The sequence below is a fragment of the Girardinichthys multiradiatus genome, chromosome 19 (genome assembly GCF_021462225.1).
Source record: "Girardinichthys multiradiatus isolate DD_20200921_A chromosome 19, DD_fGirMul_XY1, whole genome shotgun sequence".
NCBI classification, from domain to species: Eukaryota; Metazoa; Chordata; class Actinopteri; order Cyprinodontiformes; family Goodeidae; genus Girardinichthys; species Girardinichthys multiradiatus.
In genome coordinates, this window is record NC_061811.1 from 14,456,966 (window position 1) to 14,471,940 (window position 14,975).

Sequence of the window (14,975 nt, forward strand, 5' to 3'; positions counted from 1 at the left end):
CTCTGTGGAAGGAGATTAGCAACAGAATGAGTGGTCTACATTAATGCCAATGAGTGGCACGGCAGTGAAAATAGGAGCATTTAACAGCTATAAACTCAAGATGATAACAATCACTGTTGGACAAATAGTAAAAACTGTACCATGGAACGTTTGTAACACAGGTTCTCTTTCCACATTCGTTTCGGTATCTCACTATGGAACACGCCTCCAGCGCCTGTCCCCCAGAAGCTCTATTACATTACGCCAGTCTTGACAGTGATGTCCGCTCCCATGGGAGGGACTTCCTCCCAGTACAGAAGCCGACGTCACGCAGGTGAACTTCAGTCTAACACCTCTTCTCGCTCCCAGAAGCACCTCTCAGACGGTCAGTACAGTAACTTGAGTTAGCTTAACTGTTCACAGAGCGAGCTAACAACTCGGTCGCTGAGCGCTTGTCAATAACTGCTCGACCATTCTGAGTCCTTTTTATTGCTGGTCTGTTGCTAAACAGCAGCGCTGCAACTGGTCACCAAACTACCTGCAATCTTAACAGAGCTTACGAAGTTGTGTAACTTGCACTCGTTCTCACCATGAACAGAGTCAAACCACCATCTAGAACCTGCACATGTGACAATCTCATAGCAGCGTAATGCAGATACACGCTTCGTGTCTGGGGCTGCAACATGCCCAGGACGGGTTAGCCTCACCGGCGAGCTGCGAGCACTGTGCACGGCTCTCCCTTAAATCTCATTGGCGCAGGCTAGCACGCCAAGCTAGCCTGTCAGAGGTCAGAGAGAGAGAGCCCACTTTGGCTGGAGCCAGTTGGGGTGATCAACTCGACTCTGTCGCGCCACTGACTGACTCAGAGGAAGACGAGGCCGCACTTCCAGTTTTCAGCACTCTTGCTAATGCTGAGTCCGAATCTGAAGTGGAGTCCATCAGTCTCGGGTCTGACGACGACGAGCTGGATTGCGGGCCTTATGCCATCCCGTCGGCTGCAACGCCCTCGGTGACGGATGACACCAGTCGCTGCGGTTCCCCAAACCCGACTGCAACGGACCTGCATGATATCTGCAGAAGGGCAGCATAGAAGCTGGGTATCGAGTGGCCGGAAAGCCTCACTGAAACTACCACATCTCGATACAAGGGGAAGCGGCTTCCGAGAGCCAAATCTTTCAGCAGAGAGCTGTTGCCGGTCTTTCCCGAGTGCCTCGAGGAAGAACCCGGTCCTGGAGCAATCCTCTCACCGCCAAGAACCCAGCCCTGGGAGGGTCAGCGCTGGACTGGACGGGCATGGAGGCTGGCAGTTTTTCACATCTGCCTCCCGTAGAACCTCTGCTGGCATCTCACCTGCACCCATTGCAGAAGTCAGCCATGATAGTGGCAGGACCCACCCTTCCCTTCAAAGCTGATTCTTTTCAGTCTCTGAATGAGAAAAGCTACAAGGCGGTGGCTGAATCTGTTAAAGCCTTAAACGCTTCATCTCTTCTCCTTGCTTACCAAGCGGACTTACAAGAGCAGATGACAGGCACACTGATGGGCGATTTGTGGGACGAGTTGTGCGTGGTGACAGACCTATGCCTGCGTCTCCACAGAAGCGCTGTTCAAGCCTCCGGGAGAGCCATGGCCCTGATGGTCACTCAGGAGAGAGCTAGATGGCTGAACCTGTCTAGCCTGTCTCAAAGAAAGAAGAACCAGCTCCTCGACACCCCCGTGGACCCGAAGAGCTTATCCGGCCGTGCAAAAATGCTGTGAGGAGAAAAAGAGAGAAGGTGAAGTGCTAAAGCTTTGTCTGCCCAGGAAATGCAGCCTCCCCCCCCCCAGCACCCTGTGTGCCGTTTGTTCAAGCGGCGGCTCGACCGGCCTACCGCATACCCAAACCCAGCCTCGGCCGCAGTCAGCAAACCGTGGGAAACAAACTGAGCTGAAAGGTGCTTGGGGAAGGAAGCCACTTGCTCCCCAAGCAACACCGGGAAACCAAGCGACCTCTTCCGCTACTGTGAGTGCAAAGAAAAAGAGGCACGTTACTTAGGGAGCCGTCTTCGGGGTGGGAGGGCAGGATCTGCCAGACACCTGCACCCCCCCTACCAGGACACGTCCTGTCCCAGTTTGAGTTCAGAACGCCATGTTCAAGGCAACTCAAACGGCCTGCAGAGCTGACGTTGGAGCTCATCGTTCAGAGCCGACCGAAGCGGAGGAGGATCAAAGCCACCGAGAGCTCAGTGGAGCCACAGCTGTGGCCAGAACGCACACACCAGTGCACAAACACATGCTAGTGTATAAAAACACAACCTTCCCCCTTCACAACATGTTCAATAAAGTTGTTTTCTGGCACTCATCCAGGGCTGGAGCCGAGGGCGCAGCCACAACGAAAAAACATGACAAATATGTTAAAAATAACACATGGACAGGACGTGGCCATGCAGCTGCACATGAGGCCACAAGGGGGAGCTCTCGGTCCAACCTTGGCACAGCGGCAGGCTGGAGCTCTCACTCCACCATTGCCACAGCTGCACAGAGGCCTCAAGGGGGAGCTCTCACCCTACCTCTAACACAGCAGGCTGCTTTTTCTGTGGAAGAAGCAGACCTGGGTGGAGCACAGCTAGTAGTTGTGGCGGAACAGCAGATCCCTCAGCCGGTGTTGCGCAGTGTTTACACAAAAGCACCTTTAGGTCCACTGGCAAACAACACTCAGCTGTGGCGAGCGTGTGGAGCGTCAGATTGGGTGATAAAGACTGCATCCAAGGGATACAGGCTCCAATTTGTGACAGCCCCACCCCGTTTCAAGGGCATAGTACAGTCACACGCCCGGGGAGAGTCCGCTCTCGTTCTGCAAGAGGAAATAATTTCCCTGCAGCACAAAAGAGCTGTCCGGCTGGTACCGCAGGAGCAAAGCAGAAACAGGTTTTACTCAAGATACTTTCTCGTGTCGAAAAGGGGCAAGGGTCTGCGACCGATATTGGATTTGCAGGCTCTGAACACATATCTGAGACGGTATTTGTTCAGGATGCTAACACACGCAGCTCTGATAAAGTTTGTGCGTCAAGGAGACTGGTTTGTCTCCATAGACTTGAAAGACGCATATTTCCATATCCCTATATACTCCCCTCACAGAAAATACCTCAGATTTGCGTTTCAGGGAAAGATATACGAGTATCTGGAATTTCCATTTGGCCTCTCACTGAGCCCTTGTGTGTTCATGAAATGCACCGAGGCAGCCATCGTGCCTCTGAAGGAAAGGGGAATGCGTCTGTATATAGACGATTGGCTGATTGCAGCTCAGTCTTTAGAGGAGCTCATGACGCACACCGAGATGCTTACTTTACACCTGACAGCTCTGGGATTCACAATAAACTGGGAAAAGAGCATTTTAACCCCAGTACAAACAATCACCTTCATTGGCCTGTCCCTGAATTCAGTCAAGTTCAGAGCGCGCCTCTCAGTGGACCGAGTAAAAGCCTTTCAGGCTTGTCTGGCACTCTTTCGCAGAAGCACACAGGTGAAATTCAGGTTATGCCTCAGACTGCTGGGTCTGATGGCGTCTGCGCTTGCGGTCATCACACTCAGCCGTCTACACAGGCGCCCGTTTCAGAGGTGGGTGGCGTCACTCAGCTTGAGCCCCACACGCTATGCTCACCGCAACGTCCTGGTTTCTCTCATATGTGCATGCGCGCGGAGCCCATGGAAGCGCCCGTTTTCTCAACACCAGCGTTACCATGGGAACCATCCTGACGAAGAAGGTACTTACCACAGACGCCTCGCTGACATGTTGGGGAGCCAGTCACGAGGGGATGATGGTAAACGGCGTTTGGAGTCCACAAACAAAGACAGCTCACATAAATTGTTTGGAACTCCTGGCCGTGATGCTGGCACTGAGACACTTTCTGCCCTTTATCAAAGGGCACCATGTTTTGGTTAGAACAGACAACACAACAGTAGTTGCTTACATCAACAGACAGAGGGGTCTGCGCTCACGTCATTTACACGAGCTGGCATACAGACTGATAATCTGGACCAGCTCACATTTGCTGTCGCTAAGAGCAACTCACGTGCCAGGGGTAATGAACAGAGGCGCGGATCTGCTGTTAAGGGGCAATCCCCGCTACAAAGAGTGGAAACTCCACAGCGAGGTGATGTCCCAGATATGGAGGAGGTACGGCTGAGCGGAGGTCGACCTCTTCGCATCAGGGGAAAACGCTCAGTGTCCGATGTTTCTCTCACTGACAGAGCGACAGGCTCCGCTTGGACTGGATGTGCTAGCGCACAAATGGCCGCCGGTCCTACTGTCCGCCTTTCCCCCGCTGGAACTGATCATTCCTACTCTCGCCAGGGTGCGAGAGGGAAAACATTCACTCATTCTGATAGCTCCCCACTGGCCAGGGAAACACTGGCTAGCGGAGATTTTTCAGATGCTACACGGCGAGCCATGGCGGCTTCCCCTCCGCAGAGATCTCCAGACGCAGGCACGCGGAGAAATATTTCCTCCGCATCCAGAGCGCATGGCCCTATGGGCCTGGCCTGTGAGGGGTTAAATCTGGCTGCCAGTGGGGTTCCTCAGAACGTTATTGACACAATTAAAAATGCAAGGGCCGTTTCCACGCGTAACGTGTATGAGGGTAAATGGCAGGCATTCATGGGTTGGTGCGCAAAACCTGTGGTGAGCGTAATGCGAAGCCCTGTGTCGGACGTTTTAACTTTTCTGCAGGCACTGTTGGATAAAGGCTTGGCTTTTTCCACTGTGAAGGTGTACCTGGCTGCTATTTCAGCCTGTCATGTTGGCTTTGGTGACAAAACAGTGGGGCACCACCCCCTGGTGTGTCAATTCATGAAAGGTGCATGACGGCTCCGTCCAGTGTCGAGGAGCCTCACTACTTCATGGGATTTACCTATGGTACTCGATGCGTTGTCACGTGCACCGTTCGAACCGTTGCAGCAAGTTGAGCTCAAAGTGCTTTCCTTTAAAACGGCCTTATTGATTGCTCTGGTTTCTGCTAAGCGTGTGAGTCACATTCAAGCGCTTTCAGTTAACCTGTCCTGCATGCAGTTTCTGGGTGTCAAGGGTTTTACTGAAACCTAATCCTGCCTTTATACCTAAGGTTGCTACGGCTCTGCCATGCCGTGCCCTTGAATTAATGGCTATCTACCCACCACCATTCTCCTCTCAGGAGCATGAACGACTGCATACGCTCTGCCCAGTACGAGCTCTGCGGTTATATGTGGAAAAAACAGCGGATTTTCGCAAATCAGAACAGCTGTTTGTGTCGTGGGCTTCATCACATAAAGGAAAGCCTCTCACAAAGCAACGTCTTTCGCATTGGGTAGTGGGGGCTGTTACTCTGGCTTATGAGAGCAGAGGCCTTGCACCCCTGCAGGTCTGTGGGCTCACTCCACTCGCGGTGTGGCCTTATCCTGGGCATTGTTCCAGGGTATACCTGTGGAGGAAATATGTGAGGGTGCCAGCTGGACGACCCCTCACACCTTCACTAGGTTCTATAAACTGGATGTCACCAGGCCCACACTGGCTCACACGGTTCTGGGTGTGGGTTCCACATTGCCATGAATGCAGGATGCATCTGTTGGTCTTCAAGTGAGCTTATCTGGCAATACGGGAGCAGAAATATCCCATAGTGAGATACCGAAATGAATGTTGAAAGAGAACTTTAGGTTAAGGATTTAACCCCGGTTCTCTGAAACATGAGTGAGGTATCTCACCAGATCACCCTCCTTGCAGGGAGCGAGGAAGAGGTGTGCTTACTAAACTGAAGATCACCTATGTGACGTCGGCTTCTATACTGGGAGAAAGTCCCTCCCATGGGAGCGGACGTCACTTCCGCCTGCTAGTCAAGACTGGCATAATGTAATAGAGCTTCTGGGGGACAGGCGCTGGAGGCGTGTCCCATAGTGAGATACCTCACTCATGTTTCAGAGAACCGGGGTTAAATCCTTAACCTAAAGTTTCTAGTCATAATTTAAAAGGGGTCTTGGTGTTCTGCTAAAATATTCATACCCTTTTCACATTTTATCATGTATTTATTTATTTTGTGTAACAGACCCTCACAAAGTCAGGCGTGATAATAAAGTGAAAAGAAGACCATACATCATTTTTGAGGTTTTTTTTAGTCACCCCAAAATAAAATATGGGCGGCATGCCTTTGGATCAAATCTTTATAAAAGCACCTTTTTCTGCAGTTGCAGCTGCAAGTCTTTTGGGGTATGTCTGTCCTAATCCTAAATTTGCACATCTAAAGAACTTCAGTTAGATTGGATGGAGAACATATTGTAAAATTGGTATTTAAGTCACAAGAATATGATCTAAAGCTATCATTTTAGCTCTGGCTACATGTTCAGTACCGTTATCCTGCTGAAAGCTGAACTTCCATCCAAGTCTGAAATCTTTTCAAGGCCCCCAAAGATTATTTCCCGGATTTCCCTGTACTTAGCTTTATCTGTTTTTCCTTCCATCCATTTTCCCTTCAACTTTAATCAGCTTCCATGTCCTTGCTGAAAACAATATTACCACTGTATGATGCAGCCACCAGCCTCTGTCACCATAGTAACAGTGTTTTCAGGTTTTTGTACAGTGTTTTTTCCCCACAGATAGTATTTTGAATGTTGGACAAAAACATCAATTTTGGTCTCACCTATTTAGAGAACCTTCTTGCACAGGTGTATTTGTAGCAAGACACAAATGGGAATTTTATTAGATTTCTTTTGACCATGTTTTTTTATGCCACTCTTCCAGAAAGGCCAGATTCACCCACCTGAACTTTTGATCTTTGCACCTTCTCCCAAGATTTCCATGGGCCTTTTGGTTGCTTCTCTGTTGCTCTTCATGTCCAGCCTCCCAGTTTAGATGAACTGACTTGGTCAGTTGTTCCATAGTATTTCAATTTTTAGATGATGAATTAAACAGGGCTTAGAAGGGTGTCAAAAGATTTGGCTGATGTTCTACAACCTTATCTCTGCTTTAAATGTCTCCACAACCTTCTCCTTGACCTGTCTGCTGCGTTTCTTGGTTTTAATTATGCAGTTTGTTCACTAATATTCTCTAACAAACCTCTGAGACCTTCACAGAACAGCTGTACTGACAATAAATGACACACTGTTAGACTCCATTTAGCAATATAGTGAATTCTTAACACAATTAGTTGCGCTGCATTTTATTTAGGGGTATCAGAGTAAACGCTGCTGAATACATATACACATCATACTTCTGTGTATGTATGTATTATTTTCCTCCAATTCACAATTATAAAATTAATAATTTAGGCTTTATTGATCTCATAATGGAGAAATTATCCCGTGCATTTAACCCACCCCTTAGGGAGCAGTGGGCCGCCATTTTGCGGCACCCGGGGAGCATTCAGGGGTATTGTTCATGGACCCAGAGTGGCAGGCTGTGGGATTCGAACCAGGTTACTTGTGGCCTCTCCAGGATGCAAATGCCCTACTTTATGTTCTTCTATCACTTAAAATCATACTACATATGTTAATGTTCGTGTTTATTACAAGACAAAATATTTTAAAAGTTTGAGGTGTATGGACACTCTTGAAAGGCTGTGTAATATATGTTTTCCAAGGACTGGACATGTTTTTAAAATTCAGTGTCATCGTACCAGCAGCAAAGTTTTGTGTTGTTATGGTAACAGAGAAACAAAAACTTCGTTCCCACGTTCTGGCTCTGATTCACTAGTAAAAATGCAATTAGGCACAAACAAATTTTAATCTTTTTAAATATGTTGTTATTGATCTGGTGTAATGACTTCAGCATTTGTGTCTTTCATTTCATTGACAAAAAGTAAATGAACTGTACCTGAGAAGCTTGAGATATTTTCCTCATTTTCTCATTTTCCCTCTGCAGAGACATGCATTCTCCATCCTTTGTCCTGTCGATGCTCCAGGCCATGGCCAGCATGCTTTTCAGGGAGTCCCTAATTGGCAATCTGTAAATCTCCTTCTCCTACAACACAATGACAAAAAATTAGAACAGAGTATAAACAAAGCGGCGTTTGTCTTTGCGTTATTACTCTGATGTGCTGCACAGCTTTCTTTTCACCTTTTCTGTCAGGGCTTTGTAAGTCCTTAATTGAGGGTGAGTTTTCACTTTCTCATCCACAAAATCCCCATATTTCCACCCCAGCAACACCTGAGACACAGGCAGAGAAAAAAAGCTAAAAGAGGAATAAAATTCTCTGATCCTTTAATGGTCCTTTGTTCACTAAATGTATTTTTTCAAAAATTTATTTTAAGGTTAACTACACACCACAAATTAAAGAGTTATGATACATTCAGCACTTGCTATTGTAAGTTTTACTTGAATTTTCAACAAACACGATAATGCAGTCTGAGCATACACTAAAAAATGGGATAAGAACCTTTGCCAGAAAGTCACCTTTCAGTTATTTTACATCATATTCTTCCCCAAGGAGGAACATTTGTAGTGTCCTAATCATCTTCTTATAATGGTCATCATGTTTTGATAGCAGTTCTCTCCAATTTAACAACCCATATTTTTTCAAACTTCACCCACATTCAAAGCTCTCATGTTTTACATTACCTTCTCTGCAGACCATTTTTCGTGGCAATGCTCAGCATATTTGTTCGTGAAATGTTCAAGCTTTTCCGGTAACACAATACTAGAAAAAGAGGGTGACAATTACTCTGAATGCGTGAGCTGATACATGTTAGCAAAGTTATTAACATACTCAATGATGCACTTTTTCTCATAGATTTTGGACTCTATAATGGCTTACTTAGCAGTGATGATGGGTTTGGGGTCAAAGTTTCCCTGAGCATCCACAGAAACAGGCTTTTCAACAGTCGTACTAATGGAGGCATCCACATAGTCTGGTGGCAAAGCTCCAGCTATAGCACAGAGACAAGGCATGGCCATCTTAAATAACTCTGGGTCATACTTCTGCAACAGGAAAGAAAAAAGACATAATTTATCTATTAAATTCTGTTGTACAACATTTCACAGAGAAGGAATTGTCCTCAACAAATTGTACATTTAATTTAATCGGAATGGGCCAGAGGAAGAGATATTAATGAAGAATTATTCTAAAGCCTGAAGAACCAAGGGCTTGGATCAATGATGTCCAGATATTGATGTTTTCAGCCCAACTCTTTGCACAGCCTGTTTTCGTGACGGGGCATTTAGTGAGATGTGCTGAGCCCAGCTATCTGCATTGCTAACAGGTCGGAAATGGTCCCTTGCATACATACAAGTTAATAAAAGACTAATGAATTCATGGTGGTTCGTGGTTTTTCTTGAACTGTAGAACAGTTTTCAAATCTACTTTGCTTAAGCAATTTTAATGGCCAATAACAACTAATAACACCAGGAAGGCAAAGTGGTGCAAATAAAGGCTGGTCAAAAATGAAGTCTTAATTTTATAGAGAAAAACAAATAAAGTTTATGTTTTCCCAACACTGTGGTCAGATGTTTTTACCACAAAATAAATACATAAGATAAGAATGCTGTAAGCTGGATTTTTTAGTTGAAAGCTGGCAGAAACAAGCTGAAATTGACTGCAGAAAATCTGCTGAAATGTAATGAATTAGAAGAAAACAGAAATGCTAAACTCCTGTTGAAAGCTGGCAGAAAGTGGTTAAGGTTGACAGCAGAATATCAGCTGAAATCTGATATTCTAGTAGAAATAGCAGAAACATTAGCAAAGAAAAACTGTTATGTGATCTGTTTAAGCAGGAAGGCTATTAGCTATAAAACAGCTTAACAATGTAAAGTTACCTCAAAACTACTTGTTGAAACAGTTGTTGAAATGCAAGAACTGACAAAAGCTTTAAAAAAGCAGGAAAGAGCTGCCCATAAATGAGCTGAAAAAGCACAGACTGAAGCAAAAATATAGCCTAAGAAGTTAAAGTCAGTACTAAAATACATTAAAACAAATAGCAGAAAATTCAGAAAAAGAATGAACTAACAAATACGCTGAAGAAACACAAAAACAGACAACAAATTGCCAAAAAAAAGGCAAAAGTGTTCTTCAGTTAAGAGAGAAGAGAGGAGAAAGAGAAGCTAAAATGCTAACATTAGCATATTGGCTATCACTAACATGAAGGCTGATATTAATTTAACCCATCTACTATGCAAAAAGCAATGTATAAACTAAAATTAGCTAAAATGCTAATGCTTACTACAGCCTATATTCAAAAGTCTATGAAATTGCCGTTTAAAATTATTCACTCTTGTTCAGGTGTTGGAACAGCAGTAGAAGCTGTTTAAGTAGCTGACATCAAATGGTCACTGTTTTGTTGCTCCACTGGGACCTATGAAGATGGTCTTATCATCATAAGTCACAGAGTAGTGGTTTCATTCTGGTTCTGATAGAGTTTGGACCTGTTTCTGATGGATGCTTGTACATGGTTCTGGTGTAGATTTGTTCAAGGTACCTATGGAGATTTTTGCCAGGTTCTGGTGGACTTGGGAACTGGATTTGATTAAGGTTTCTTCCTGGTTCTGATGGAGTTTGGAAGTGGTTCTGATACAGGTTTGTACCTGGTTCTGATGAAGAATTTTACAAGGTTCTGATAGAGGTTTCTTCCTGGTTCTGATGGAGTATGGATATGGTTCTGATGGACATTTGTTACAGCTTCTGGGAGAGTTTGGACCTGGTTCTGATGGAAGTTTGTTCTTGGTAATCGTTAGTGTAAGCTGCTGAAGCATCTCCTCTCAAACGACTCCCAAATATATAGTTCTCTTTCAACATTCGTTTCGGTATCTCACTATGGGACACACCTCCAGTGCCTGTCCCCCAGAAGCTCTATTACAGTTACAGATTGGCAGGCGGTAGTGACGTCCGCTCTCATGGGAGGGACTTCCTCCCAGTATAAAAAAACCTGCTGTCAAGTAGGTGATCTTCAGTCAAACACCTCTTCTCGCTCCCAGAAGCGCCTCTCAGACGGTCATTACAGTAACTACTGAGTTAGCTTAACTGTTCACAGAGCGACCTAACAACTTGGCCCCGAACGCTTCTCAATAACTGTGCTCGACTGCTCTGAGTCTTTTCCAATGCTGGTCTGTCATCAAACAGCAGCGCTGCAACTGGTCACTAAACTAGATGCAATCTCAACGGAGCTTACAAAGTTGTGTAAGTTGCACTTCTCCTCGCTTAGCAAGCAGAGTTTTAGGAGCAGATGACTGGTACACCAATGGCTGATTTGTGGGACAAGTTGTGCGCGGTGAAGGACTTATGCCTGCGTCTCCACAGAAGCGCTGTCCAAGCTTCCGGGAGAGCCATGGCCCTGATGGTCACTCAGGAGACAGCTAGATGGCTGAACCTGTCTAGCCAGTCTCAAAGAGAGAAGAACCAGCTCCTCGACACCACCGTGGACCCGAAGAGCTTATTCGGCCCCACCGTGGCACCCATGCAAAAATGCTGTGAGGACAAAAAGAGAGAAGCGCTAAAGCTGTGTCTGCCCAGAAAAGCGCAGCCTCTCTCTCCCCCCCCCCCCCCCCCCCCATCACCCCGTGTGCCGTTTGCTCAAGCGGCGGCTTGACCGGCCTACCGCATCCCCAAATACCAGCCTCAGCCGCAGTCAGCGGACCATGGGAAACAGACCGAGCTCAAAGGTGCTTGGGGAAGGAAGCCACTCGCTCCCCCGCGACACCATTTAGCAATATAGTGAATTCTTAACACAATTAGTTGCGCTGCATTTTATTTAGGGGTATCAGAGTAAATGCTGCTGAATACATATACACATCATACTTTTGTGTATGTATGTATTATTTTCCTCCAATTCACAATTATAAGATTAATAATTTAGACTTTATTGATCTCATAATGGAGAAATTATCCCGTGCATTTAACCCACCCCTTAGGGAGCAGTGGGCCGCCATTTTGCGGCACCTGGGGAGAATTCAGGGGTATTGTTCATGGACCCAGAGTGGCAGGCTGTGGGATTCGAACCAGGTTACTTGTGGCCTCTCCAGGATGCAAATGCCCTACTTTATGTTCTTCTATCACTTAAAATCATACTACATATGTTAATGTTCGTGTTTATTACAAGACAAAATATTTTAAAAGTTTGAGGTGTATGGACACTCTTGAAAGGCTGTGTAATATATGTTTTCCAAGGACTGGACATGTTTTTAAAATTCAGTGTCATCGTACCAGCAGCAAAGTTTTGTGTTGTTATGGTAACAGAGAAACAAAAACTTCGTTCCCACGTTCTGGCTCTGATTCACTAGTAAAAATGCAATTAGGCACAAACAAATTTTAATCTTTTTAAATATGTTGTTATTGATCTGGTGTAATGACTTCAGCATTTGTGTCTTTCATTTCATTGACAAAAAGTAAATGAACTGAACTGTACCTGAGAAGCTTGAGATATTTTCCTCATTTTCTCATTTTCCCTCTGCAGAGACATGCATTCTCCATCCTTTGTCCTGTCGATGCTCCAGGCCATGGCCAGCATGCTTTTCAGGGAGTCCCTAATTGGCAATCTGTAAATCTCCTTCTCCTACAACACAATGACAAAAGGTGCTTGGGGGAAGGAAGCCACTCGCTCCCCCAGCGACACCGGGAAACCAAGCGACCCCTTCTGCCACTGTGAGCGCAAAGAAAAAGAGGTGCGCTACCTAGGGAGCTGTCTTCGGAGTGGGAGAGCAGGCTCTGCCAGACACCTGCACCCCCCCTACCAGGACACGTCCTGTCCCAGTTCAAGTTCAGAATGCCTCGTTCAAGGCAACTCAAATGGCCTACAGAACCGACGTTGGAGCTCTTCGTTCAGAGCTGACCGAAGTGGAGGAAGATCAAAGCCACCAAGAGCTCAGTGGAGCCGCAAGTGTGGCCAGAAAGCGCACACCAGTGCACAAACACATGCCAGTGTCTAAAAACACGACATTCCCCTTCACAACATGTTCAATAAAGTTGTTTTCCGGCACGCATCCAGGCCTGGAGCCGAGGGCGCGGCCACAACAAAAAAACATAAAAAATATGTTAAAAATAACACACGGAAAGGACGTGGCCGTGCAGCTGCACATGAGGCCACGAGGGGAAGCTCTCGCTCCAACTTCGGCACAGTGGCAGGGGGGAGCTCTTGCTCCACCCTTGCCACAGCTGCACATGAGGCCTCAAGAGGAAGCTCTCACCCTATCTCTAGCACGGCTGGCGGCTCTTTCTGTGGAAGAAGCAGGCCTGGGGCGAGCGCAGCTAGAAGTTGTAGCAGAACAGTAGATCCCTCAGCCGGTGCTGCGCAGTGTTTACACAGAAGCACCTTTAGGTCCACTGGCAAACAAAACTAAGCTGCTGCTCGCGTCCTGCAGGAGCAAATAATTTATCTGCAGCATGAAAGGGCTGTTCGGTTGGTACCACAGGAGCAAAACAGAGACGGTTTTTACTCTCTCGTGTCGAAAAGAGGCGGGGGTCTGGAACCGATAATAGATCTGCAAGCTCCGAACACGTATCTGAGACGGTATTCGTTCAGGATGCTGACACACGCAGCTCTGATAAGGTTTGTGCGTCAAGGAGACTGGTTTATCTCCGTAGACTTGAAAGACGCATATTTCCATATCCCTATATACCCCCCTCACAGAAAATACCTCGGATTTGCGTTTCAGGGAAAGATATACGAGTATCTGGTATTTCCCTTTGGCCTCTCACTGAGCCCTTGTGTTTTCGTGAAATGCACCGGGGCAGCCATCGCGCCTCTAAGGGAAAGGGGGATGCATCTGGCGACGTATATAGACGATTGGCTGATTGCAGCTCAGTCTCTAGGGGAGCTCATGACGCATTCCGAGATGCTTACTTCACATCTGACAGCTCTGGGATTCCCAATAAATTGGGAAAAACCAGTAACCCCAGTACAAGCAATCACCTTCATTGGTCTGTCACTGAATTCAGTCGAGTTCAGAGCGCGCCTCTCAGCGGACCGAGTAAAAGCCTTTCAGGACCAGATCACCCTCCTTGTAGGGAGCGAGGAAGAGGTGTGCTTACTGGACTGAAGATCACCTACGTGATGTCAGGTTTTTTATACTGGGAGGAAGTCCCTCCCATGAGAGCAGACATCACTTCCGCCTGCCAGTCAAGACTGGCGTAATGTAATAGAGCTTCTGGACAGATTTGGTACTCTGAAACAAACCTATTTTATGACAAAACGGTAAAGGATGTCAAAAATAATTCCTTTACTGTGAGCGCCAGCAAGCTCTCAAGATTAATTGGTGCAAAGCTCATGTCTGTACATCGAACAGTTTAGGGGAGGCGACAATTCGAAAACATGTGAGTTTAAGGATTTTCTGCTCGGATTTTTTTCTCAAATTCCTATAGATGGCCCATTCATTGTATGTTGACTTTGCGTTGCTTTGGGGCGTGTTGCCGGAAAACTGTTAGTCCCATGTTAATGAGGGTGACATTTTCTGAATCGTGAAAGAGAATCCTACGTTTTGATATATACTTTGTGTCAGTAGAGTGAAAATTGAGCGAGTGAGGAGAGTTTGTTTGTTCTTTCTCAGGTTATTCAAAAACCGAGAGTGTACACTCTAGCATCTGCCGAATTCAGCAATTGGATTACATTATAAAACTTCAAAAATCTTGCGTACAATTTGAATCGCGATTGTAGAAGAACCGTAACAGATATGAAAAAGTTTAATTATTTCAAGATAGCTTAATGGCTTGTGAACATTTTAAAAGTTGAATGGGATTTCTAGCTGAAAGTATGTAGAAGTAGTAAGTTGTGAAAGAGCCCAAAGTTTTAGCTAAATTTTGCGGAATTTTTAAGATTTTCCATTTCTTTCAATGTGCCAAAAATCAGCACAAAAAGCTGAAGATTTTAAAAAGAATAAAAAGTATTAATACCAAAAGTCATAGCCGTAATGTCCTAAATGAGCTGAACATTTTAAAAGTTGAATGGCTGAAATAGCACAAAGAATGAAGGAGGAGATACAGGGGATGGACAATGAAACTGAAACACCTGTCATTTAATGTGGGAGGTTTCATGGCTAAATTGGACCAGCCTGGTAGCCAGTCTTCATTGATTGC

The 14,975-nt window shown here is 45.9% G+C and overlaps 1 protein-coding gene across 1 annotated transcript in view; it reads right to left on the minus strand.

Annotated features, from left to right (window-relative positions):
• LOC124855599 (ryanodine receptor 3-like) overlaps window positions 1-14,975 on the minus strand; it is a 144,037-nt gene that overhangs the window by 54,078 nt on the left and 74,984 nt on the right. Inside the window, exons 51-54 of the mRNA XM_047345570.1 lie at window positions 8,733-8,896; window positions 8,537-8,615; window positions 8,036-8,125; window positions 7,793-7,939 (exon numbers count right to left, since the gene is read on the minus strand). Of these exons, the coding sequence (XP_047201526.1) occupies window positions 7,793-7,939; window positions 8,036-8,125; window positions 8,537-8,615; window positions 8,733-8,896 (480 nt within the window). The remainder of the gene's footprint in view (window positions 1-7,792; window positions 7,940-8,035; window positions 8,126-8,536; window positions 8,616-8,732; window positions 8,897-14,975) is intronic.